We start from the raw sequence: 27,873 nt of genomic DNA on the forward strand, positions 1-27,873 counted from the left end.
GGAAATCTGCACTTTTTAAGAGCTTCCCAAGTGACTGGTGCAGTGTTTTGGGAACCACTAGCCTGGATGATCCCTAGTCTGCCTTCTAGTTCCAGCCTTTAGCGCGATCATTCACCCATCATTATCATCTTCATTAAACGTGCAAATATCCACAAGGCTCTGGGCAAGGGGTTCACCACAGAGAAGCTGCACAGACAACAGACCTGCACTTCAAGGCCTTGCCCAGCAACAGTGGACAACACCAGCACTACCTTTCCAGAGCAAAGCAGACAGACTTCCAACTGTCCATCCAAGGCCTGAAGCGGCCCTTGGGTGGTGACAGGTGTATGATGTACGCTTTACGGTTTCTCTAGTCTGCTTCACTTTCAGACTTTCACGTAAATGCGTGTTGCGCGCTTTTTAATCAAAGCTGCTTGGCAGCTCACACGGAGGAAGTCAGGTGGTGCAGCAAGGCGCAGGATACTGGAGTAGTGGACAGATCACAGGTTTGAATCCTAGCTGGGGCCACATAAGTTCCCCTGTGACAAGTTACACGAAGCCCTAGTTTTCTCATCCACCAAGTACGGCTGATATTACCTAATAAAGATTTCCTACAACAGGGGGTTGTTACAGGATTCCATGAGAAATCTCTTTGCTGGTGTGATTGTGTTCCCTCTGCAGTAAGACTAAAAGTTTGAGTGGCAGGGCTTCCCTGGTGGCACAGTGGTTGAGAGTCTGCCCGCCAATGCAGGGGACACGGGTTCGAGCCCTGGTCTGGGAGGATCCCACATGCCGCGGAGCAACTGGGCCCGTGAGCCCCAACTATGAGCCTGAGCGTCTGGAGCCTGTGCTCGGCAGCGAGAGAGGCCGCGACAGAGAGAGGCCCGCGCACCGCGATAAAGAGTGGCCCCCGCTCGCCGCAACTGGGGAGGGCCCTCGCGCGGAAACGGGGACCCAGCACAGCCAAAAATAAATAAATTTTTTAAAAAAACAACTCACTCACTAAAAAAAAAAAAAAAAAAAAGTTTGAGTGGCGTGTATACTGGTCTCGACTTGACGGCCTGCTTAAAGCTTTACTTTTAATCATAAGCTAAGTTTCTTCAGGACTCAGTGGAAACGGGAGAATCGGAATAGATCTTCAAGGCTTCTTCTACCTCTAACCTCCACCTAAGTTCAATGTGCATTAGACTCGCGCCCCTTACCTCTGTCCCCGTCACTCACGGTGCTCCCGCTACCCTGGCCTTCTTTCAGTTCCTCCAGCAACCAAGTTCAGGGCCTCTGGATTTGCTCCCAGCCTGGAACACTCTTCCATCGATTTTTGTTCACCTTTTTCATTTAGAACTCAACTGTCACTCGTCAAAGAGACTTCCTTACTATTTAACCTAGCTCACTGTCCCTAGTCGCTCCCCATCACAGTACCCTGATCTATTTTCCTTAAAGGATAATCTGAAATTATCTTGGTTGATTAGTTTGTTTTCTGTCTTCCTCAGGTTAGCCCTCAGCATCTAGACTGCAGACATACTCCAGCAAAAAAAAACTGTTGAATAAATGGCATACATGCATGAATGAGCAAGTCGGCGGAAGGGCTCTGTCCCACTTTCTTAGTTTTAGGATCACGCTCTACCCTGTCCCACCCCACTCGCAGCAAGCCCGGGAACAAACTGGGCAGAAAACGACGCGAGTCACAGCCCCACAGCCGGCGAGCTGCTACGGCAGCACGACGCCGGAGGCGGGGTGGGGGGGTGGTCGGAAGTGACGCAACCACTTCCGCTTCCACGACACCAGCACTTCCGGATTGGAAGGCAGCGGGTGACGCGTTCGGAAGGTAGGAGAAAGCGCTTTGTAATTGCTCCGGCTTTTTTTCCAGTTTGCGTGTCTGAACCGAGCGGTGTGTGGCTGCTGTCTTCATCTCCCCGGAGGCCCGCCTTTAGCCCAGGTCCTCAGGGATGGGGGTGGCGCCTGTTTTCTCCGCAGCCGCTCCAAGCCCCTCCACTCGGGAACCTCTCGTTCGTTCCTCCCTCTCAGCCTCGGAACGCCCACCCCGGGACAGAGCAGGGTCTCCAGGGCACCCCAAAGTGGGGAGGGGATCGGGACCAGGCTTGGGCACGTCCCTGCACGGCGGGAAGTGGTATGTTCCGAATAAGTGTGAATAAATGTATATCCATATATATCGAACGCCGGGGAACCATTTGGGAACCAGACGGACGAGAAGACCCCAGCCCTTAGGAGGCCGGTTATGTCCCAACGGAGCGAAGTGCAGTAGGGAAGCAGCTGCATTGTTGAGAAACATTGTAACGAGGAGGCGGGACCCAGAAGGAATTAGAGAAAGTGAGTTTGAAACTTAGACCAGTTATAGCGCAGAAAGGTAACGGAGGAAAGGCATTCCTGGGAAAATGAGATGCTTTTGTAAAGTCCCTGATAACGAGAAGGATCATGGTGTATTCTGGGAACGGAAAGAAGACGGGATGTCTGAAACCCAGGGAGAAATGAGAGGTGGAGGGGTAGGCATGGACTAGACTAGATCATAAAGGGCATGGTAGGTCTGTAAGGATTTGGGACTGTTATCTTAAGAATAATGGAGGGACTTCCCTGGTGGCGCAGTGGTTAAGAATCCACCTGCCAGTGTAGGGGACACGGGTTCGAGCCCTAGCCCGGGAAGATCCCACATGCCTCAGAGCAGCTAAGCCTGTGCGCCACAACTACTGAAGTCTGCGCTCCTAGAGCCCGTGCTCTGCAACAAGAGAAGCCACGGCAATGAGAAGCCCGCGCACCGCAACGAAGAGTAGCCCCCGCTCGCGCAACTAGAGAAAGCCCACGCGCAGCAACGAAGACCCAACGCAGCCAAAAATAAAATAAAATAAATAAATTTATAAAGAATAATGGAGAAGCCATAAGAAGGTTTTAGTGGGAAGTGACTGTATATTTAAAACGTGGTGCTGAGTTCAAGAGACCAGAAGGAGAAGCATACAAGGTATTTACAAAAAGAAAGAAAGAAACTAATGGAAGGTAAATATATTAAAAGGAATTATCTGCTCTGTTCATTGTTATTGAGAGATCCTGAGGGAACTCCCTGGTGGTCCATTGGTTAGGACTCCGTGCTTCCACTGCAGGGGGCACGGGTTCGATCCCTAGTCGGGGAACTAAGATTCCGCCAAGCCACGCGGTGCAGCCAAAGAGAGAGAGAGAGAGAGAGATCCTGAAAGATGGGCCAGGAAAGTATCTCTTGAATTTAGTGGCTTGAAGGTCATGGGCACTCTAACTGGAGCAGTCTCAGGGGGGGAGTCTTGGAGGCGGAAGCTGCAAAGAAGTGGGTTAAGAAGGGGTTTCTGTGCATCTCTGGGTGACACCAGGGACGAAGGCCTTAACCAAAGCTCTTGGTGCCTCCGTTGGAGTTGAGATCCTGGGGCTGGTAGATTTGGCTTATGGGTATCAGTCCATATGTTTGTTATTCCCCATCCTTCCAGCTAGACAATTCTTACAGCTTCTTGACTACCTAGGAGAAAGTAGGTACCTTCTGTAGAAAATGTGTTTAAGCATTCAGACTTGAAAGACCACTGACACAGAGAGGTCTCCAGGATCTGTTGTTAAGTGAAAATAGCAAAATGCAGATCAGAATATACAGATGCTACCTTCTCTGTGAGAAAGGAGGGGAAATAAGGACAGTTATTTTGATGTTTGAACCATGTAAACATATTACCTTTAGTATTACTTTTAGTTGCAGAGAAATAAAATCTTAAAAATTGAAACCCAGAAGCAATACGGAGCAAGGAGAGTTGTAAGATGTGTTTGTAAAATTATATTTTTAACCATGTCTTTTGTGAAGTACATTTCTATTCCTGTACTTAAACTCCAGAATGCACGTGCTCTGTATAAGAATTGACATTGGAGCCTTATTAAACTTCATTCCGACTTATTGCAGAACTTGGACTTTTTGTTGGACACTAACGAGGCCCATTCAGCCTCTTTCTCAAAGAGGCGACCTTCTAGTTTGAGGTCAGTGGATACTTGATGTCCGCGCTCTGGGGACAGCTGGGCTAAATGCTACAAAAGAGAAATAGTTTGCTATGAAAGTATATCATTTGGGGAATGGGCCAAGCTCAAGGGGTCAGGAAAGGTTTCTTTCTTTTCTCTCTCTCTCTCTTTTTTTTTTTTTTTTTGGTAAATACTTAAACAGTACGTTTACATCCTTCAGTTGCTTGTTTTAACGCTTGTGTTTTTTTAAAATAAATTTATTTATTTATTTATGGCTGTGTTGGGTCTTCATTGCTGCACGCAGGCTTTCTCTTGTTGCGGTGAGCGGGGGTTACTCTTTGTTGTGGAGCACGGGCTCTAAAGCACAGGCTCAGTAGTTGTAGCACAAGGGCTTAGTTGCTCTGTGGCATGTGGGATCTTCCTAGACTAGGGCTCGAACCCGTGTCCCCTGCAGTGGCAGGTGGATTCTTAACCAGTGTGCCACCAGGGAAGTCCTTAATGCTTGTTTTTAAGTGAAAGCAGTCTGTATTCTTGTTCTGCCCCTTGCTTTTTAAAAAGTGAACTATTTCAGTTTACTTTAAAAGAGTAGACAAATAAGAGTAGACAAAACTATAACAAATACCCCTGTACTCATTACTCCAGTTAAGAAATAAAAGATTACAGGTATAAGAGAAACTGGCTCTCTACTTGTCCCTAATCCCTGAATTTACCAGTTATAATTCCTATGCTGTATTCATAGTTTTACTTACGTATGTATCCATTCAGAAAAGATACATGAAATTTTTTTGTGTTTTAAATGTAACGTATGTGGCATCATAATGTATATATTCTCTTAACGTAATATACACGGCATCATAACATTTATATTCTCTTAACGTAGTATGCATGGTATCATAATGTTTATATTCTTTTAAAGCTTTCTGGAAGAAGGGATGTTCAAACCAAGCTCTGAAGGATGAAAGGAGACAGGGAGGGGTAGGAGACAGTGGAGAGCGGCCCAGAGAGAGGGAGTCGTGATTTATAAGACCTCAAGCCAGGGAAAGGATTGGAGTATGTTTGCGGAACCAAAAAAAAAAAAGGCATGTGTAGCTGGAGCACAGAGTTTGAGAGGAGAGGTAGAAGATGAGGCTGTGGGGGAGCAAGGGCCCGATCATGGCAGAGCACTGTTCTCAATTAACTATTTTTTTTTCTCCATATCGTAAGGCAGTGGAACCAGACAAGTGAATTACAGTGAGCTTGCTACGCATTTAGAATAATAGAAAATTTATGATCATGACTCCAGGCTTGTCATTTGTCCTGCAATTTCGTTTTTGTGTGATTTTTTTTTTTTTTTTTTCTCCTGAGGCTAACGTTTAAAATGCTCTGCAAAAATAAACCATGTGCTTCAGTTTCCCTATAGGAGTAAAATGGAAGGAGAATCAAGCAGATTGGAAACCCACACTCCAGTTTTCATCAAGAAAAAGACTAAGCATTCTGTGCGTAAGGAGAGACATGGGAGGCATCCCCATGAAAGTTTCAGAGACTCCCCCCAGGCAAATGAACAGGCTGACATAACTAAGGGTAAAAAAAAGAGAAAGGATGCCCAGCATCTTGTTTCTTCTCCTTTGAAAAAATCAGAAATTTGCGATGAGACTGAAAAGGCTACTTCTATACCCAAAAAGAATAAAAAGAGAAGAAAAGGTGCTTTGGGAGTCGATGAGGAAACAGGTATTGCGTACGTCCTGGTGGATAAGGAAAACGTTGAGAACACACCAAAGAATTTTAGAAAGGATGTCGATGTCGTTTACATTGATGTAAGCAAGGAGCAAAAGCCAACAAAAGGGCCTGAAGCAGATGAACCGCATTCAGTTACCAAGTCACGTGAAAATGCGTCAGAGCTGCATGATGAAGTTCGGGAGAAAAAGCATAAAAAGCATCGGAGGAAAGTTGCATCCTGTGATGCTGCCCAGGAAAGTCTGGGTGCAAGCGTCATCCTGCCCGGATCAGAATCCCAAGAGCAGGAACCCCAGCCTCCCATGGGCCAAGCAGGTGAAATTGCACAACTACCAGTGTCTGCAGGTCACAGCAAGTCTAAGAAAAGAAAGAGGAAGCGTCCAAGTGACCAGGAATTCGAGGCCTTGCCTGCGCCTGAGAGCGCTGAGAACATAGACTCAGAGGGACCGCAGGGGCTCGGTGAGGTCGGGACCGCAGGGGGCAATCAGGAATCCAGTGGCCTCAAGAAAAAGTCGAAGAAAAGGAAGAAGAGATCTTTTGTTGATGCTGCCGTGGCACCTGGCGGTGATTTTTCAGTGCTCAGGACGAGCTCTGAGGACACGCTCTTTGATTCAGTGGAAGGTAATGGTACCTTGGTTGAAGAAAGTGCGAAACCCAGGCCACGAGAGGAGAAACCCCAGGCCTGTTCGGAAGAGGTGCAGAGGTAACGTGCGGGTGTTGAGCCTTCTGATGGTGTGCGTCTTGGGTGTGAAGTCTGCCCATTACCTCTCTGTTCAGCGCAGCCATAGTAAGTGGCAGAAGTCATAAAGAGATAGACCGTCAAATGTATAGGATGTCGTGCACATTTAATTGAGTAACTTGGCAGGTACCTTCCGTTCTTCATGTAGAAAATAAGGCAGTTAGATTCTGTTTTCACTAAGAACTATTCCAGCCCTGAAATTCTATGTATAAGTTTAAAAAGAATTTTAAGACCTCACAATGACCTTGTCTATATGTACAGAGATAGGGGAAAGGATCAGAGAACTTAGAATGTTACGGAACAGGAAAAAAACTTGAATTAGTGTTCTCCCTAATAAAAGAAATTTAGATATCGTTAGTTATATAATTATCATTTAAGTATACTGGCCGATGAATAGATGCAGGAATTTTTTTAAAGCACTTTATGGGAGTCGGGACAGGTTTTCTCCCCATTTCTTCTCTGTGACTTTCTTACATTTGCTAGATTGTCCTGGCTTAAAATAGTTTCACATAGAAGTTAAATGGCAGAGGGCCCAACTCACATCATCCTCTGTGCCATCTCATTGGGGACATTTTTAGATCACTGATAATGAGGCAGGAATGTTCTCGGCCTGTGGTTCTTAACTTGTATGGGGCTCTGGACCTGTGAAAGCTGTTGACCCTTTGCTCAGACAAATGCATACAGTTTTGTTTTTGTTTTGTTTCCGTTTCCTGTCTGGGTGGTTAGCTGATGCAGTTGACTAAGAGCAGCTTTGGACATCTGGCAGAAAGTTTGCGGGAATGAATTAGTGATAGATACATAGAAAACTATGTTTTCTTTATGCTGCCAAGGGGAAAATATGTGGCCATTGTTAACTGCAAGGAAGCAATTGTAACGGTGTAAACCCTGAATATTGACTTAACTAATTAGTAACCATTATTATAAAACATAACTCATTGGTGGCGGGTTGGTGTCTTGAGTATCCATGGGCATAGAAGAGGGCTGAGCTTATTAGGAAGTCAATATCTGAAACAATAAAGTTGAGAAATAGTAACATAAGAAGCAATGCCTGGTGGAAATAGGGCTTAGGGCGACATGTATACCTTCCAGGCAGCCTCTGAGGTGTATCCAAGTTAGTAAAGCTGCATTAAAGAGTTCAGACATCACAGACTGAATCAACTCCAAGATCCCTTCCAGCTTTAATGCTGTTGTAGTCAAAGGGAGAGTCACTGTAAGAAAAGAATCTGAAAGCCATTAGGGCACGTGACCTGTCAATGTTAATCAATCAGTTTTTCTCCTTAGGTTAGAACCTACAAATGAAGAAGAAAGCAATTTGGAGTCGGCTAAAGATCCTGAAACCAAATATTTATCTGAAGATTCGAGAGATTCAGATAATTCAGACGTGGATTTGGATTCCGCTGTGAGGCAGCTCCAGGAGTTCATCCCTGATATCAAGGAGAGGGCTGCCACTACAATTAGGCGAATGTATCGGGATGACTTGGGGCGCTTTAAAGAATTTAAAGCCCAGGGTAAGCTTGTGGAACTTGAATATTTGTTGAACTTTTCTGTATGCGTAACTAGCCCTGACTTTCTTTTGTGAGCGATTCAGATTTATAGATTCACAAAAAGCATCACTTAGCCACTTTCAGCTTTATCTCCGTCCAGAATCGTTATCTGCACTGTAAAATTACCAAAATGAAGTGCACTAGTTTTCCTCTTCCTTGCCCAACTTCTGGTAGGGGAGGCGAGGAAAAACGGGGCTAACGGAACCAGGTGATCCACAGACTAGAAGATCAAGCCTGGAAGAAGAGGGGGAGATGGTTAAGTGGTTGAGACACTGGGAGGGGGGCACAAGTGAAATCAAATTAAAACATGCATATATCAACCTCCTCAGCTTTGATGAGGTGTAATTTCAAGGATATTCATTTAAGGGTGAGCTGGTTGTAGTGGGCATGGCTTCAGGCAACCCCCAGCTTGGTCTCCTTCTTGATTTCACTGTGTTACAAGAACCTCCCGGAAAGCTTACTGGGTTTCAGACTGAACTACGAATGTAAGGCTGTGTACTGCAAGTGAGGAGTGCTTACTGACGAGTATCTGCTGTGTGAGGCCCAGTGCCTCTGGTCATTGAAAAAAGCAGAAAGAGGGGCCTTAGCCTTATGAAATTAATCATGTTGATAAGATGAGTTTTTAAAAAAAATAGACAAATTGAACCAGAAAAACACAATTTATAGAGCAATATCTATAGAAGGACCCCATTTTATTTCCGTATTCTTTTTTTTTTTTTTTTTTTTTTTTGTGTGTGGTACGCGGGCCTGCCTCTGCCGTGGCCTCTCCTGTCGCGGGGCACAGGCTCCGGACGCGCAGGCTCAGCGGCCACGGCTCACGGGCCCGGCCGCTCCGCGGCACGCGGGATCCTCCCGGACCGGGGCGCGAACCCGGTTCCCCTGCATCGGCAGGCGGACGCGCAACCGCTGCGCCACCAGGGAAGCCCCTATTTCTGTATTCTAAGTTGAAATTTTTATGAGTATGTATTTTATAAAAAATTTTTAAAATAAGTCTAAGATTGGGAAAATGTACTGTGTAATGCAGTCAATAATGATGAGACTTGAGCGCTTTGAGTTATGACGAGGAATAGTACGTAAATTGCAGTGACGTTGTCCCCACCTCCCCCCAATATATATACGTAGAGAATATACATGTTCATGTTTGTGCCGACCAGTTCCCAGCACTGCCTTGCGGGGAGGAGGGGCAGAGGAGAGTGAAGCGGGGGGGGGGGCTTCTTTTAAACTTTTATTTCAATACTGTTTGAATTTTTAATGAATATCTATTACTGTTAATTTATTTCTTAAATAACTGTGTAAAAAGGAATTGACGACACAGGAAAGGTCACATTGGAGTAGAATGACCAGGGAAGACTTTGGGAGGACAGTGTGACTTAGGCTGAACTCTGCAGGAGAGCGAACGTCAAGGGCACCAGCAGGGGCTACTCCCCGACAGACAGGCGGGGAGGAGCTGACGGGTGCTGTTGTAATTGCTAAAGGCCAAACGTTGGTTCGCTTTCATTCATTGTTGACAGTTGTGTACCTTTTTCTCCTGCCCCAAATCCTAGGTGTCGCTATTAAATTTGGCAAGTTTTCCGTGAAGGAAAATAAGCAGTTAGAGAAAAACGTGCAAGAATTTCTGTCTCTCACAGGAATCGGGAATGCAGACAAGCTGCTGCACGCCGACAGATACCCAGAGGAGAAATCTCTAATCACCGACTTGAAAAGAAAATACTCGTTTCGATTGCACATCGGTAAGTCTAGAACTGTGGCCTCTTGACCATCCATAGCCTTCCAGCCTTACACAGATAAGTGCGGTGAGTATTGAGCACAGCGTCTGACCCGTCCAGTACATGCAGTGCACGTTAGCTGCTGCTACGTTAATAGTATTTTTATTGCCAGCCTGTACGTTCAGGGATTTGGAGTGTGTTCATGTAGTGCTTTTACAGGTTTCCTCACAAATTAGACGATCAGCTTCCAGCCTTCCTACTTGGTAACAATTACGGTTTTGGTTTCTCTTCTTGTCCTCTGTTGTGTATTTTTTGCATATACTGTACAAAGTACTCTGGTATACGCCAGAGTCTCTGAAGTTTTTTAAGTAGAGCCATATTTGTGCCTTGAGCTGGAACCCTCCTCTTGGAGGTATCCTGGGGAAGGTAGAAGGTCATGAAGCAATGTAGGTTTGGACTGGAAAAAAAAATCTCTCTTGAATTTAAAGAGGATAATTTCTTAGGTGGAATGCACAAAGGAAAACAGAACAATGAGCCCCTGCTGGGGGATCCTTTCATCTTTAGAGTGGCAAAGCAGGAAAAAGCTTATTCATTTGGGGCTTCCCTGGTGGCGCAGCGGTTGCGCGTCCGCCTGCCGATGCAGGGGAACCGGGTTCGCGCCCCGGCCCGGGAGGATCCCGCGTGCCGCGGAGCAGCCGGGCCCGTGGGCCGTGGCCGCTGGGCCTGCGCGTCCGGAGCCGCATACCCCAAAAAAAAAAAAAAAAAAAAAAGCTTATTCATTTGGAAAGGTTTTTTGTTTATCTTATGGAGAGCTGCTGGCTTGCGTCCTCCACCTCTGCCCCCCTTCCCCCTAATTCAGATTATGTTGAAATCCCTTTGCCAATAAGGGTCTTTTCCATGAATTTAGGAGACCAGAAGCTAGAGCCTCTACATACTAAGCATCTAGTTTTCAGAGATTGCCAAGGAAACTGGGGATTTTGTATATCTGCTCCCCAAGATGGCTCTCTGCAGGACATAGGAAACCGCAGCCTCCACCTGGGGTCTAGGGTAGCACGTGTTGTAAAAAGGGGCCCTTCTGCGTTTTTTTTATAATTGCGACTGCATTTCATGCCACACTCTGGTTGTGCCTCTAACCACCTCTCTTCCGACTTCAGGTAAGGGCATTGCCCGGCCCTGGAAGCTCGTGTACTATCGAGCAAAGAAGATGTTTGATGTCAACAATTACAAAGGCAGGTAAGAAAAAACTTGAGCAGAGCATTTCTCTAGTCTTTGCTGATACTGTAAATCAAAACGTACACAACAAAATCGTGAAGAGTTTCGCGTGTGACACCAGATGTGTCGTCAGGTGTATGTCTCTGAAGACCCTTTCAGTTTCCACCTCTTGAATAAATCTTCTGTCATCTTCCCATTTCTAAATCCCTGGCTTTTACTTTATGCTTTCATTTTAGCATTCTCCACGCACTGCCTCTCACCGTTACCCATGCAGTTTCCTCAGCAGTCTCCTAAGTTGTAAGCTCCTTGTGAACCCAGACATTCCTTCTCAGCGTGATGTGTGCCCTTCAGCACTGAGCCCAGTGCTTTGGGTTTTCAGTATTTGAAGGGGGGGGTGAGCACTTGTGTGAGGTCATTTCAGTGTGATTTGGTAGCATCAATGCAGAGCTTCATGTGGCAGTGGCCATTCTCTCCTCCCTTTTTTCCTAAGTAAAATACCCAATTATGGTCCGTTTTCAACATTCCAAATAAAACAGATGTAGCCCGAGCGTCAGTGGTGGGTAAAGGACTCCGCTTAAGGACAAAGGGATGAGGGAGAAAGCATCAGCTCCTACCCTTGAGGGCCCAGACGGCCACCTAGGGCTCAACTATTGATCTCACTTCTAGGAGGCAGATGGAGTGAATCTGGCAGGGCCAGTTGGGTCCTGCTTAGCGCCGTGATTTTAAATCAGGACATAGGTACTATCAGAACTGAACATTGATATGACCTTGGCTTCTTTTTAAAAATTTTTACCAGAAGAAATAAACCTGACGTAGAGGAAAGGTGCCTCCACCCAGGCTGAAACCTGCCCTCCCTTTTTCCCAAGCCCCCGCTGTGTACTTTAAGGAAATTCACTAAAGGTGACATTTTAAATGGGACCAAAAAGATGCTTTTGGTAAATGAATGAGGCAACATGTCTTTCTACCTGTTACATCACTGTGGGAAATGACATTTTTCGAATAATGAAAGTCTGTCATTCTGATTAATAAAGTTCACTCATTGGTACCATATTAATTGTGTTGTGATGACCATTTACCCTTAAAGTATTTTTCCCACTTAAGGAACTCTTAAGTGAAAAAACCATAGAAAGTCAAAAATCAAAGAATTGTAAGGCTCCAAGGGGCCATGGAGGTCAGTACACCTGTTTCCTCTTTTTTGTACACTCTGTTTTTCTCTCATGTCCTCTTTTTTTGTTGCTTCAGGGGTACCTTTAAGTCTTGCTTTAAATCTCAGGAAGACCCTGCCTGCCTTGTAAAGGAAACTGCTAAAAAGCTTGATTCTTAACGGTGAAGGATTTCGCATCTCTATTCACCATGCTCTGCATTTCAGATACATTTCTGAGAATGCTAGGATCTTACTGTCCCACGATAGTTGTGGATCACCCTCATTAGAAATGGTTAGCATTTTACTAGGGCTCCTTTTGTGTTGCATTAGTAATAACATAAACTACCACTGCTGGCGCCTCTTCCTCCCCCCAAAAAGGAATTATAAAATGTCATAAAGATGGCTTTTTCTTCCCTTAAACATTTAAGATGTTTAATCTCAAAATCCACGTATATTATAGTGCACTTTAGTTCTTTTCTTTTAATATATTTGCTTTTATGTGGGATTCCTGCATCTTAACTTCCTTAAACCGTGACAGATTTGTGCTAAGGCATCTGTCACATCTTTTTTTTTTTTTAATGACAGCTGTCCTTTTTTTTTGGCCGCGTTGGATCTTCTTGCGCACGGGCTTTCTCTGGTTGCGGCGAGCAGGGGCTACTCTTCGTTGCGGTGTGTGGGCTTCTCATTGCGGTGGCTTCTCTTGTTGCGGAGCATGGGCTCTAGGCGCACGGGCTTCAGTAGTTGTGGCTCGTAGGCTCAGTAGTTGTGGCTCACAGGCTTAGTTGCTCCGCGGCATGTGGGATTTTCCCAGACCAGGGTGTCGAACCTGTGTCCCCTGCATCCGCAGGCGGATTCTTAACCACCGCGCCACCAGGGAAGTCCCTGTCACATCTTTATTGAGCATCTGTTGTCTGTCAAGCGTTATGGGTACCAAAGTGTAGAAAACTGACAGGGTCCCTGCCCTCCGAGGACTCCCCCTCCAGAGCTGTGCTGTCCATCCATGCGACCACCAGCCTCATGTGGCCATGGGGCACTTGAACTATGGTTAGTCCAAGCTGAGATGTGCTGAAGAGTGAAGTATACAATGGACTTAGAAGGCTTGGTGTGGAGAAGAGAATGTAAAGTATCTCATTCATACTATTAGGTTCTGATTACATGTTGAAATGGCTGCATTTTTAATATATTGAGTTAAATAAAATATGTTATTAATTCATTAAAACTAAATAAAATTAGGGACTTCCTTGGCGGTCCAGTGGTTAAGACTCCGTGCTTCCACGGCAGGGGGCGTGGGTTCGATCCTTGGTTGGGGAGCTAAGACCCCACGTGCCGCATGCTGCTGCCAAAAAAAAAAACCAAAAACATGGAAGAAGGCAGAGTGGAATGGTGGAAGGTGGTCCTTGGTGATTTGACTGAGCTCCTGGATTAAGCTAACCCTAGGGCCCACCTCTATCTGGACTTTCCAATTGCATGCGCCAATAAATTATCTTAAAAAAAACTAAATAAAATTAATTTTCACATGACCACTAGAAAATTCTAAATGACATCTGTGGCTCATATTTCCATTGGCCAGTGGTGGCCTAGACGAAGAGTCAGATAAACCAGGGAAGCCACGAGTGTACAGTTGCCAGTGGTGACGGGGGCAGTGAGAGAGCAGCAAAGTGTCCTGTGGGAGAGGACAGCAGGACACCTCCAACCCAGGAGGTCAGGGAAGCCCTCTCTGAAGATGCACCATTTAAGCTGCTTCTGAAGAGCTTGCAGGAGCTTTCCAGCGGTGGAGGGAGGCCATTCCCACCACAGGTCCAGAGGCTCCGAGGTGAGAAAGGCCGATAAGGCCAATGGGGCTGAACTTAGGGAGCGCCGAGCTTTGCAGGCACAGTCAGAAGTTTGGGTTTTATTGTGTGAAGCCTTTTTGGGTTTGGCTGGGGAATAGCATGATTGGATTATTTGCCCTGGCCTCTGTGTAAGTGAGCCAGGGACTGCGGTGACTGACTGACAGGATGTTCATGGTTGAGATGCCGAGACAGGAAGTATCTGGGCTCGGGTCCTTGGTAGGACTGCGCTGAGCAGGTTTCCTGACAGCCCGCCCTATACGGTTTTCTCCCAGCGTCGCAGCATGCTGCAGTGAGAACGGTGGTTTTAAGCTTGTGGTTAATGCTCAGCTGTGATCTGTTTTCCCTTCCTCTAAGGTATAGCAAAGGAGATACCGAGAAGCTAAAGATATACCAGTCCCTCCATGGAAACGACTGGAAAAAGATTGGCGAGATGGTGTCTCGAAGTAGCCTCTCTGTGGCCCTGAAGTTCTCCCAGATCAGCAGTCGTAAGTCGTGGTCTCTAGCGCCCACTTGGGTGAACGAATCAGCCCACAGCGGCCCAGGGCCCAGGCATCACTGCAGGCCTGTCTTCTGAGAGAGTCATCACTTTTTCAGCCATTCTCTTACTGATTCATTTATTTCTTCATGCATATTGATGTAGCCTTTATTCACCAGACTGATTTCTGCCACACCTTATTTCAGTAGCTTTCAGTGTGACTCTAAGTGCCAGGTAGACTGAAACCCACTCAGCCGGTGGGCAGGAGAGCCTGGGCCACCAAGGTCCCATCCCCCAGGTGGCCAGGGAAACCATCACAGGGAGGGCCTGTTAGTCAGGGACGTTTCCCAAAACCAGTGTCAGTCATCTGTTGTCTCTTCTCTGCTTTCATAAAAAGCTTCCTTGGTTATATTCTTCACATTAAAAAATCCCCAGTTGCTTTCAGAAGACAGTCCTTAGTGGGTGTTAGCTTCAGCCCAGAGGCTCATGTGCTCCGGCCCTGCAGGCAGAGCCATGCAGCGGGTCCCAGGCAGGCGTCTGCATGTCCGCACATGGTAAACTCTGAGGTGGTGGAGACCACGCCTTTTGTGCCACCAACTCCGGCCACCGGTGCCATGCAAAGACTCAGCGCAGCCACTTCTGCCAGTTTCCAAGAAGTAAAGCAAACATCTGGATTTGCATGTGTGTGTGAAATCAAGATCTTTTTTTCTTGGGACTCTCTTTTTTTAAATAAATTTATTTATTTATTTATGGCTGCGTTGGGTCTTCGTTGCTGCACGCGGGCTTTCTCTAGTTGCGGCGAGCAGGGGCTACTCTTCATTGCGGTGCGCGGGCTTCTCAGTGCGGTGGCTTCTCTTGCTGTGGAACATGGGCTCTAGAACACAGCCTCGGTAGTCGTGGCGCATGGGCTTAGTTGCTCCGCAGCATGTGGGATCTTCCCGGACCAGGGATCGAACCTGTGTCCCCTGCATTGGCAGGCGGATTCTCAACCACTGCGCCACCAGGGAAACCCCTCTTGGGATTCTCTTGATTTTTAAATATTCATCCAAATTGTTATTGGGGAAATAGTAACAATAACATTCTGTAGGCCAAATCAAAGATATTTGTAGCCTGCCAGTTTGCGGCCTCTTCCTTAGCATGACTGTGAGCCTCTAGACAAGAAGAGTGAATCGTAGAAGGCTTTGACGCCCTGCACCAAGGACTGGCTTTAGGAATTCACAGGTGCCGTGACTTCCCTGGTGGTTCAGTGGTTAAGAATCCACGCTTCCACTTCAGAGGAAGCGAGTTCGATCCCTGGTCGGGGAACTAGGATCCCACGTGCTGCAGGGCAGCTAAGCCCACGCTCCGCAACTAGAGAGAAACGTGCGCGCCACGACGAAGGTCCTATGTGCTGCAGCTAAGGCCGAACACAGCCAAATAAATTTTTTTAAATTTAAAAAAAAAATAGAAAGCTTATTGAGTGCAAAATATTAAAAAAAAAGAAAGAAAAAAAGAAATTCACAGGTGCCTTCTTCATCAAGTACTGTGGTGGCATCATTGCAGCTGTTAATTTCACTCCAGAAACTCTCGGGGAGAGTTACGTATATAATGTGAAAGTTGTTTGGTTATTCTCTTCCCACTAAATGTTTGGGAACCTCACAATTTCCTGCAGGAGGTATTACTCTTAGAAACAGGAAGAACAGCTTTTTCGAAGTTAAAAAAGATTGCTTCAGGAAAGGATTTTTTTTTTTTTGCAGTTGGTTTTGTGTGTGTGTGTGTGTGTGTGTGTGTGTGTGTGTGTGTGTGTGTGTGTGTGTGTGATTGGTTCCTAAAAAGAATCTATGAAACCACTTTCATAGTTTCATTTTGATTTGCATGTAACTGATAGTTTTTTTTGTTTTGTTTGGCTGCGTTGGGTCTTCATCGCTGCGCGCAGGCTTTCTCTAGTTGTGGCAAGCGGGGGCTACTCTTTGTTGCGGTGTACGGGCTTCTCATTGCAGTGGCTTCTCTTGTTGCAGAGCACGGGCTCTAGGCGCGCAGGCTTCAGTAGTTGTGGCATACGGGCTCAGTAGTTCTGACATGCGGGCTCTAGAGCACAGGCTTAATAGTTGTGGCGCATGGGCTTAGTTGCTCCGCGGCATGTGGGATCTTCCTGGACCAGGGCTCGAACCCGTGTCCCTTGCATTGGCAGGCAGATTCTTAACCACTGTGCCGCCAGGGAAGCCCATAACTGATAGTTTTATGTTTGTGTAATTGAGATGTTGCCCATTGTCTTCTGAAAAGTGTCTGATTTATCTTTTTGTTTTTAAAAACTTTATTTTGGGACTTCCCTGGTGGTCCAGTGGTAAAGAATCCTCCTTCAGATGCAGGGGACGCTGGTTGGGGAGCTAAGATCCCACAGACTGCGAGGCAGCTAAGCCCGCGCTCCACAACTGCTCAGCTCACGCGCCCTGTAGCCCTTGTGCCGCAAACTACAGGGGCCATGCACCACAACTAGAGAGAGAAAACTCACACGCCACAGCTAGAGAGAAGCCCGTGCACCACAGCAAAGAGCCCGCGCTGCAACAAAAGATCCCACATGCCTCAACAAAGATCCCATGTGCCACAACTAAGACCCAGCGCAGCCAAAAAAATAAAGAAAATAAATAAATTAAGAAAAAAAAAAAAAAGACTATTTTTCTAGAGCAGTTTTGGGTTCACAGTTAAAGTGAGAGGAAGGTACAAAGACTTCCTACTTATCCCCTGCCCTACACATGCACAGCACACCCCCATTCTCAACACCCCCCAGCAGAGTGGTCCATTTGTTACAATCCATGAAGCTACCTTGACACATCTTAACCCCCCAGAGTCCACAGTCCACATTAGGGTTCACTCTTGGTGTTGTTCCTTCTGTGGGTTTGGAGAGATGTCCAATGACAGATATCCCTCATTATCATTTTGTTGTTAATATTGTGTTTGAAAGCAAATAGATCAGCAACTTAAAGACCATCCTTTTATGTCAACAGAAAGAAATCATGGTGCTTGGAGCAAGACGGAGACCCAGAAACTAATCAAGGCTGTTGAAGAAGTGATTCTAAAGAAAATGTCTCCCCAGGAGCTAAATGAGATGGATTCTAAACTCCAAAAGAATCCTGAAGGCCGCCTGTCCATTGTTCGGGAAAAACTCTACAAAGGCATATCCTGGGTAGAAGTGGAGGCTAAAGTGGAAACCAGGAATTGGATGCAGTGTAAAAGTAAGTGGTAAGTTTGAGACTTCTTACATAAATTTCAACAAGATGCATTCCCTGCCCCTCTCTCAGCAACTTCCGGAGAGGGGTGGGCTGCTGAGGTTACTAAGGATATCTGTAACTGGCACGTGGAGAGCCTTACAGTAGGTCAAGAATGATCCTCTCTAATCTGCTGCTCCAACCACTTCAATATCAATAGCTGATTTAAGTTAGCATTTAACCAACCCTGATTCATTGTGTGGCTTCTTCATAAAGAACTTGAACCTTTTTATTCTATTTATTTATGTATTTATTTGAAGTATAGTTGATTTACAATGTTGTGTTAGTTTCTGGTGTACTAAGTGATTCAGTTATGCATATATATTATTTTTTTATTCTTTTCCAATATAATTTATTACAAGATATTGAATATAGTTTCCTGTGCTGTACAGTAGGACCTTGTTGTTTATCTATTTTATATATAGTAGTTTGTATCTGCTAATCCACAATTTCAAATTTATTCCTGCCCCCTTTCCCCTTTGGTAACTGTAAGTTTGTTTTCTGTATCTGTGAGTCTGTTTCTGTTTTGTAAACAGAACTGGAATCTTCTTAATATTGAATATTGACTTCTGGTTTCTTCACTCTGTCCCTTTCTTCATAAAACAAGGTTGTTACCTATTTATAGCATGAAAAAAAAAACCAAAATTAATGTCTGAATATTTAGGAGGGAAATCACAAGCGTAGTGATCAGTAATAGCTCCACCTTTTTACTTTTGCTTTCTAATTCAGCAGTTCCTCTGTCTTCATCAAAAGCAGGGCAGTCATACTCTTCATCCTAGCACATCTTTAGGTACATCCATCACGAAGGAGTAGTTTCAGTCTAGATCTTGCTGCATGTTCTTTGCCCAATGTAGCTTTTCCCAGCCCTGGAGGGTTTCCGAGCTAACTTTCAGCTGCAACTTTCAGCTGCAACATGACAGCTTGAAGCAGTGGTTCTACAGCCCACGACCCAGACCTCCTGCATAAAGGGGGCTCCATCATCTTGACCACTAAAGAAGAATGAAATCCAGAGTGGGCGTGTTGTACGTTAAAAGCAAACTCCTAGATTATACTGTGTATTGTTTATATACCTTACAGTTCTGCTGTAGAGTATTTATTTTACTAGAAGACTACCCTCAGGAAATAAGCTCCAAAGGACAGATAATGTTTGGGGGGCGAAGTGTGTAATATGGAGAAACCAGCGCCCTTTCTACCCCTATATCTTAGACTTAAAAAAAGGAGTGGGGGCTTCCCTGGTGGCTCAGTGGTTAAGAATCCGCCTGCCAATGCAGGGGACACGGGTTCAAAGCCCTGGTCCGGGAAGATCCCACATGCTGCGGAGCAACTAAGCCCGTGCGCCACAACTACTGAGCCTGCGCTCTAGAGCCCGTGAGCCACAACTACTGAGCCTGCGTGCCACAACTACTGAAGCCCGCCTGCCTAGAGCCCATGCTCTGCAACAAGAGAGGCCACTGCAGTGAGAAGCTCGTGCACTGCAACGAAGAGTAGCCCCCGCTCACCACAACTAAAGAAAGCCCGCGTGCAGCAACGAAGACCCAACACAGCCAAAAATAAAATTAATTAATTAATTTTTTACAAAAAGGAGTGGGTTATAAAGCCTCAGTTGGAAGATGATATGTCGGTGTCTTAAAAGAGAAATGATGAAGGGGAGCCGTGCTTCAGAATCAGCATAATTAAATAACATGCAAGGGTTCTTTTTTAATTTGAAGAAAAAAGTAGGAAACTTGAACGCTGAACATAGATTTACTTCATGAAACATTGAAATGGCATCAACGGGTACATTTCAAACCAGTGAACGTGGGCGACTATTAGTGAAAACAGTGTCAGTTTCTGTGCGTGTGCGTCATGTACCTCCCTTCTCAAGAAAGTAAATGTCACAGCTCATGATCTGTCCATCAGATTGTGACAAATTTCACCCTTCAAGAGAAGCACTTTTTAAATATTTTTAATTGGGCTGCTGCTCTCATTAGGAACTTCAGGGAACCCTTTCCCTCAGCCATGAACTTTGGGCCTTAGAGGAGTCATTGAATCATCGATCACTTTACTAAATCTGTGTAATTTGGTGTTTCAGCAGCTATAATGGTAATAAGAGCAATGTCTCTCTGTTTTATAAACAAGCAAAAATAACTTGAGTTTACACAGCGCCCTTTAGCACCTGCAAGCAGGCTTATTCTTTTTCCTCCTTCCTTTTTTGTAACTGTTTATTATGGAAATTGTGTAACACACACCAACTTAGAACTCCTTGTATCCATCATTCATTTTCAATAACCATCAACTTTCTATCTCTATTTACCCTTTCCCACTTTAAAAAAATTTTGAAAGGTATATTCTTGATGGTGGTAAATGTTAGCAGTGGTGAGTTGCGAACGTTATAAAGTGGTTCTGAGTAAGGACAATTTAAATGAGGAAAACCAAGGACATTTTAGTGGAAACTTTACCCCTGAAAATAAACTGTTTTTCTTTCTTTCAATGTAGGACGGAAATTCTAACCAAGAGGATGACAAATGGTCAGGACGTATACCGGGGAGCTAATGCCCTGCAGGCCAAGATCAACCTCATTGAAAGGTACAGAAGTAGAAAGTGCCGATATTTTACCTGTTTTTCTCTCTAGCCAAAGAGTAGTTGTTAAACAGCAGAATCTGCAGTAAGATTACCCCGGTTCATATTCCTGTTCCAGCACTTTCTATGTGCATGACCTTGGACGTGTTTCCTACCTTTCTAGGTCTTGGTTTGTTCATCTTAAATGAGGATGGTAATAACAGTACCTGCCTCTTAGTGTCATTGGGAGAAGAAATGAAATAATGCATGTAAAACGTAGCATGCGCTCAGTAAACGTAGCTATTTTAGTCTTTAAGGCTCTCACGTAGACATTGCCTACTTCTGTCCGTTGGAAAATGGAGGTAAATACTTCAGGCCGAGGTCTGCTGCTCTCTAGCACGCGTTAGTTGGTGTCACTGCTGCTTGGTCTTCAGTTTTGTCTTTGAGTTCCTGGTCCGTGCAGAGTCCTCCCTCCCCTGATGGACAGGGAGACGTGGACCTGTTTTACAAAGTCTGCGAGTCCAGTGGGCCTGGGCTCGTGTCCAATGAGGAGCAGCAAAGAGCAGAAGAAGCCTTTGGATTCTGGCCGCCCTGTCCAGCTTCATTATTCTTGCCCTCTGTCAGGAAGCCTGCTTCTCCGTCATTGGTGGGCTTCCTCGTCCTCCACGCTGGCCTGGCTGGGGTTGCCCTCCCCCTTTTCTCCTCTACCAGAGAGACAGCAGAGACTAGCAGGGCCAAGGAGGGCATCTCACGTCAGGCAGGCCAGGGTTCCAATGTGGGTACCGCCTGTGAGTCATGAAACCTTGAGCCAATGACTCGAGCTCTCCGCCCTGATTCCTGGCCTGTGGAAAGGACATAATCCCCCAGCTTCATCAGGTGGTGTTGAGGGTAAATGGATTAGTGGGTATCAAGGTCTTAACCCAGTGTCTGTCACATAGTAAGTGCTGAGTACACATGTATACTACTACTCTTGTGTGTCTACATTGAATGGTGAAGTTGTGTTTTTGTTTGTTCGTTTGGTTGGTTGGTTTTTAATATTTTATCCATTTATTTGGTTGCGCCGTGCCTTAGTTGCAGCAGGCGGGCTCCTTAGTTGTGGCATGCAGACTCTTAGTTGCGGCATACGTGTGGAATCTAGTTCCCTGACCAGGGATCGAACCTGGGCCCCCTGCATTGGGAGTGTGGAGTCTTAACCAGTGTGCCACCAGGGAAGTCCCTGTATTGTTGTTGTTTTTTTTTAATTGAAGTATAGTTGATTTACAATGTTGTGTTTAACCTTTGCTGTACAGCAAAGTGACTCAGTTATACATATATATATTCTTTTTCATATTTCATTCTTTTCTATTACGGTTTATCACAGCATATTGAATATAGTTCCTTGTGAAGTTGTGTTTTTGTTTGTTTTTTGGCGGTACGCAGGCCTCTCACTGCTGTGGCCTCTCCCGTTGCGGAGCTCAGGCTCCGGACGCGCAGGCTCAGCGGCCATGGCTCACGGGCCCAGCCGCTCCGCGGCATGTGGGATCTTCCCGGACCGGGGCACGAACCCGCGTCCCCTGCATCGGCAGGCGGACTCTCAACCGCTGCGCCACCAGGGAAACCCCTGAAGTTGTGTTTTTTGCTAGGCTTGGTGGGAGATACCAAGGGCTCAGGAGGAGGAAGGGTGATTTTTTGGTCTGTAGCTCACCCCATGACCTTGGGCTGACCTTGGGTTAGCATGCCAATGACACTGGGCCTGTGTAACAAGGGAGCTGGAACAGGGGTGAACACGCTAAGGCCTTCCAGCTCTTAATATTCTGTGAGTCCATGAAGATGTCCATCATCTTGGTTTTTGGCTTGAAAACTTAATTTTAATTTTTTCTCATAGGTTGTATGAAATAAATGTGGAAGATGTTAATGAAATAGACTGGGAAGATCTTGCTAGCACCATAGGGTAAGGCCATTTGTTTAATATCAAGCTACTGAAAAAATCAGAGAGGAGTTCTAATAAACGACTGCCTCTCAGATTTGAAGAACAGGACTGAAATTCTTGCTGCCTATGGAGCTCATCTATAAATTGTATTTGTGTATATATGTATTGGGAATGCCCTGTCTAAGTACCGGACCAGGTAAATCAGACCAACCCTCCCTCCGCTCCAACCACCACCTCCACCCCAAGACACCTGAGAAGAGTGAATGAAACGTGTGCAGAGTCTCTTTAAAGCTTCAAGGAGCACACCAGCTGTGGCTGGGGCGGAGAACCCACTGTCCCTTTGCCCATAATTAGCCTTTTACCATTTGCCACGCTGACTTTATCCTCCCTCCCTCTCCCGCTCCCTCTTCTACAAGGAAATAGGATTCTTCCCCTTAACCATTTCAGTGTTAGTGGTGGACGACATGTCCTCAGCAAGGCTGTTATTCTGCATCAGCACGGTGATCGTACTGAGGGCACCTGACACTGATGCACTACGGTTGTCTAAAAGACAGTCCCCATGCAAATTTCACCCGTCGCCCCAGTCATGTCCTTTATAACACTTTCCCCGATTTAAGATCCAGTCCAGGGTCTGTCTCCTTAGTGTCTTCTAATCCGCAGTTCTTCTTCCTTTTCTTTTTTTTTTAATTATTGGAGTATAGTTGATTTACAATGTTTCAGGTGTACAGCAAAATGATTCCATTATAGATTCTTTACTGTTATAGATTTTTAAAAATTTATTTATTATCTTATTTATTTATTTTTGGCTGCATTGGGTCTTCATTGCTGCGCGTGGGCTTTCTCTAGTTGGGGCGAGCGGGGGCTACTCTTTGTTGCAGCATGCGGGCTTTTCATTGCGGTGGCTTCTCTTGTTGCGGAGCGCAGGCTCTAGGCGCCTGGGCTCAGTAGTTGTGGCTCACGGGCTCTAGAGCACAGGCTCAGTAGTTGTGGTGCATGGGCTTAGTTGCTCTGCGGCATGTGGGATCTTCCCGGACCAGGGCTCGTACCCGTGTCCCCTGCAGTGGCTGGCGGATTCTTAGCCACTGCGCCACCAGGGAAGTCCCTCCGTTATAGGTTATTACAAGATATTGAATAAAGTCCCCTGTGCTATACACTAGGTCCTTGTTGTTTATCTGTTCTATGCACAGTAGTGTGTATCTGTTGATGCCTTTGTCTTCTATGACATTGAAATTGTGAGAAAACACAGGCTAGTCGTTCTGGAGAACTTGCCTCAGTTGGGGAGTTTGTCGGACGCTTCCTCACCGTTAGATTCGGGTTTTGTATTTTACGTGGGAATCAGTCACGGGGGAGGCTGTGTTTCTGTCACCAGGTCACATCCCATCGTGAGGCATGTGGTTCTGATTTTGATCCCCTGGCTCTGGCGGCCTCTGCCACACTGCCCCACTATAGAAAAGTAAGTTTTCCTCTTGGTGGAAAGAAATGGCCACGGGGAGATATTTTGAGACCACATCAAGCTCCTGTTCCTCTTCGGGTTTCCCTCAGTGGTTTCGGTGTGCTGTTCATTTGCAGTTCTCATCCAAGGGGTGAGATTTCATCAGTTGTCGCTGTCTCCCTTCATCGCCACGGTCCTTGCATTTTCACTCAGTTCCTGCCACTGGAGGAGAGGCCACCGCTCTGAAGACCTGAATTCACTGCTAGCCAAGCAATGGAGAGCTGGCTGGCAAAGCACAGTCCCTCTAAGCAACGCAAATTGTTGAGCATCGCGGGGCTCGGGGGTTGGTGGGCTCTGGGAGGTGGGGATGTTGGGGGACTGTCTGGCCTTTAGTTTGGGAAGGGTGCTGAGGGCAACAGGGCTGCCGCAGCCTGGCTGCCTTTCAGAAACGTGGCTGCTGGCGTGAGGTTGTCACTGATCCATTAAGAAGGGTGTAAACTGGTTCTGCTGGCTAGTTATTTACACCTCGGGATTATGGACAAAGAACAGTCAGTCTTTTTTTTTTTTAACTTGGAGAATTGGAATCTTTTCGTGGCAGGCCCCGTTGGGAGTCACAGACACATGCCCGTGGTTCCAAACCCTTTCCTCTTCTAGCTCGTCTCAGGGGTAGGGCACCAGCTCTTGGGTTTGTGGGTCCCTGAGAGGGGAGGGTGTTAGTGGCTTTGAAGGAAGGGTGTCCTGCTGTGTACCCCACCAACTCCCATCCTAAGAAGTACTCAGGTCGACAGGTCCCTCCCTTTGTAATATCAAACCGCTTTTGAAAAATCTGACTTTTCCAATAAATGTTTGTGTATCTTGTGACATTGCCTCAGATCACATTTCTTAAATTAAAGTGGGTTTTTAATGATTTTAAGTAGAATTATATACTTAAATATTGATTGTTCCGGTTAAGGTTTAGCAATCTCAAAGCTGTAAAACAGACATCATGGCATCCAGTCAAATACCATTGGAAATAGTACATCCTCAAAGTTTTAATAATGAACTAAAACAGTGAAAAGAATTACATTAAAAGTTCGGTCTCTTCAGGTTCTTTAAGCCTCCCTTGTGAATTATTTAGGCAGGATTTTAAAGAAAGCGTCTCCACCTAATGAGATGTAACGCCTACTTTGTTTGGAAATGCCCGGATCAGTTACTGTTACTTCTTGAAGCCTGAGCTTTGATCTGCAGAACAACCTGGGCGCAGGGCGCCGTGGGAAGAGGAAAGGCATAGATGCCCTGGAACTTGGTCTTTGCAGTCAGATGGACCGGGCGTCAAGTCCTGGGACTCAGCTCATAATTTAGCCGGCCTGGGGCAGGTCATTCCCTCACTTGCCTCTGCGGCGTGGTTTCCTCATCTGCGAAGTGGTTTAACAGGGCCGTGATGAGGACGACAGTAAGGAGGCAGTGCGTGGCACGCGGTGCACATGCAGCGCGCAGCTGCTGCCGTGAAGAGGTAGAGAGAGCCCAGCCGTCTTGTGCTTCCACATACGTAGCAGATCCAATTATTCCCACTAATCATATAACAACTAATTAACTACTGAAACAAATATGCCACGCTTTTATGGCTTAGGAAGTGAGTGCCCAGGAAGTGAAGTTAGTGATTTTCACTTTACAACAATATTTAAGATGTGGTTGTTTCCGTCCTCCTTATTGCAAATGGAAAATGGATTTGACTCACCAGAATATCGTAAGCATCCACTTTATTTAGCTTTGTAAAGTAAAAAAATCCAGACCCCTGCCTTTGCATTGTGACAGATATGTAGTTATCCTAAATGTAGTGGTTAAGAGTGTAGGGTCTGTGAAATGTTGCCATTGGCAGCAACATGGATGGACCTAGAGGTGATCATACTAAGTGAAGTAAGCCACACAGAGAAAGACAGATACCATATGATATCAATTTTATGTGGAATCTTAAAAAACGGATACAAATGAACTTATTTACAAAACACAAATAGACTCACAGACATAGAGAACGGACTTACGGTTACCAAAGGGTTAGCGGGAGGGAGGTAGGGGGATAAATTAGGAGTCTTGGATTAACATATACACACTACTGTATATGAAACACATAAACAATAAGGACCTACTGTATGGCACAGGGAACTATACTCGATATCTTGTAATAATCTATAATGGAAAAAAATCTGAAAAAATAATATACATATATGTGTATAACTGAATCTTTCTGCTGTACCCTTGAAACTAACACAACGTTATAAATTAACTATACTTCCATATAAAAAAACCGATATCAAAAAAAAAAAGAAAAAAGTAGAATTTGGAGTGGACCCAATTGAAGTCCCAGCCCTTCCCTATTCACTGTAAGATCTTGGCCATCTTCTCTCGGTTTCCCCAGCTCCGAAACGAGGGATAAGCATAGGAGCCCCCTCGCAGAGTGGTCGTGAGGGTTATTTGTTGCTCTGCGGAGAGCCCTCAGGGTGGTGCTGAAGACCACGTTAGCATCAGCCCCTGTTAGCTAGTGTTACACCTTGTCTTCCCAACTGGTAGTTTAGATTATTCTAGTTTAGACAGAATCCGTCTTGCTGTACTGCTGTTTTTCTTCCTGTTGTGTGTGTGTGTTTAACCAGATGAACAATAGCTTTTCATGTGTGTCTTATTTTTCTCACATGTGTAGACATGAGGATTAAGAAAGCTATTTAGGTCTGTAGACCACCCCTCAGTCAATGCACTTAGTACACAGGACTGAAATGATTAATTTTTAAACTGCCACTAACTTTCTGACACCTTTTCCTTTCTAAAGGGATGTTCCTCCATCTTATGTCCAAACTAAATTTTATAAGCTGAAAGCTACCTGTGTTCCCTTTTGGCAGAAGAAGACTTTTCCAGGTCAGTATTTTCGATATCTGAATAGTTAAAAACGCAGCATATGGGGACACAACGCTGGTAGTGTGACCTTGGGTAGTGACTTCTGGGAACCTCAGATTCTTCAAATGGAAAACGGTGAAAATTGGCAAATTATAACCCCTACCTGACAGGACTTTCAAAAGTACTAAATGAGATAATGAGCTTGAAAAGTGTGGTCACCAGGCCGCCGGGCGTTTAGCAAGCACTGGGTGAGTAGCCGCGAGTGCTTCTGGGTTGCACAGCGCACATGGTCACATGCACACGCTCACACCACATGCCTGCACACACACTGATCCACAAAAAACTGGAGATACAGTTTCTTCTCTGCAGCCATTTGTAGGTGGTTTACATATGTAATTCCCAAACCTGGACTATCGGCGTCAGGTGGGGAACTTGGGAAAAAGATACATACCTGAGTCTCATCCCAGACCCAGTCGATCCTAGTCTCTAGTCTGGGTCCAGACGCTAGATTTTTCTCCAAAGAGCTCACAAGTGAGTCGCCAGTGGCCTGCCTAGCATCATTGTTTGGGAACCACTGGTTCGGGTCACACTCCGCCCTGCAGTGTGTGACAAAATGCTCCCGTGCGTCCAGCAGACACCACTTCCTGGGTTTGAATCCTGGCTTTGCCCTCCTGACTCTATGACTTTGGATGAGTTTCATAATGTCTTTATGCCTCATTTGAAAAACGGGTGAACAATAGTGCCTACCTCGTAGGATTTTTGAGAGGACTGAATGAGTGACTATGGGTAAAGCAGTTAGAGCCAGGTCCTGCACACAGTAATGCCAGTAGCAACGCGCTGTCATCGTCCGCCCCGTCCGTCCTTTGACCTTGGGAAGAGGCTTTGTCAGATCGTCTCAAGATACAATTTCTTTTCTTTAGAGATTATAGACTACCTTTACGAGACTAGTCTACCGTTGCTTAAAGCAAAATTAGAGAAGAAGATGGAGAAAAAAGGGACTGAGATCCAGACCCCGGCAACCCCCAAGCCAGTCTTCCTGTTTCGAGACATCTTTTATTGTGACGATGACAGTGAGGGAGAAGACGGAGATGAAAAATGTTAGGCGGCTGATACTCTCTCTTGTCCATTTTTCTAGGTCTGGTTGTGTTTATATACGTGTCAATAAAGCTATTTTCACTATTGATTTTACTGAAGAAGGTGCAACAGCCAAGGGAAGGGTATGAAAATAATAACATTGTGGAACATTAAAAATTGATTCACATTTCATATTCAAGTTTGTCTGAATGTGAAAAGAAAGGCGAGTGCATGAGTTGATTTAATATTTTCTGTGCCATTATATTGAAAATAATTACAACTCATGGTTTTCATACAACAACAGGATCCCAGGTCCCTCTAATGGCAGCAGAGGGTAGTCATGTCCGACGAACATTTTCTTTTTTTTTCTTTTTTTTTTTTTGGCTGCGCCACATAGCTTATGGGATCTTAGTTCCCCACCAGGGATTGAACCCAGGCCCTCGGCAGTGAAAGCGTCGAGTCCTAACCACTGGACAGCCAGGGAATTCCCCCAA

At 45.6% G+C, this 27,873-nt stretch overlaps 1 protein-coding gene across 10 annotated transcripts; it reads left to right on the forward strand.

Annotated features, from left to right (window-relative positions):
• The first annotated feature begins 1,753 nt into the window (after positions 1–1,753).
• On the forward strand, positions 1,754–27,651 carry TTF1 (transcription termination factor 1). 10 transcript variants are annotated; one of them, XM_007101459.4, is made up of 11 exons: positions 1,754–1,804; positions 5,340–6,367; positions 7,685–7,911; positions 9,492–9,677; positions 10,808–10,886; positions 14,196–14,326; positions 17,301–17,535; positions 20,037–20,126; positions 21,964–22,029; positions 26,241–26,326; positions 27,226–27,533. In XM_007101459.4, exons 2-11 carry the CDS (start codon positions 5,358–5,360, stop codon positions 27,405–27,407), a joined length of 2,292 nt encoding a protein of 763 aa, XP_007101521.2. In that variant the 5' UTR covers positions 1,754–1,804; positions 5,340–5,357; the 3' UTR covers positions 27,408–27,533. The 10 variants fall into 10 exon arrangements, 8 of the variants coding, with proteins under 8 accessions (XP_007101521.2, XP_028341437.1, XP_054939005.1 ...); XM_055083030.1 differs by lacking the exon at positions 1,754–1,804 and adding an exon at positions 1,943–2,985 and having other exon boundaries at positions 27,441–27,651; XM_007101461.4 differs by lacking the exon at positions 1,754–1,804 and adding an exon at positions 1,948–2,985.
• Positions 27,652–27,873: the final 222 nt, after the last annotated feature.

This window comes from Physeter macrocephalus, unplaced genomic scaffold (assembly GCF_002837175.3).
Source record: "Physeter macrocephalus isolate SW-GA unplaced genomic scaffold, ASM283717v5 random_487, whole genome shotgun sequence".
In the NCBI taxonomy this organism is placed as follows: Eukaryota; Metazoa; Chordata; class Mammalia; order Artiodactyla; family Physeteridae; genus Physeter; species Physeter macrocephalus.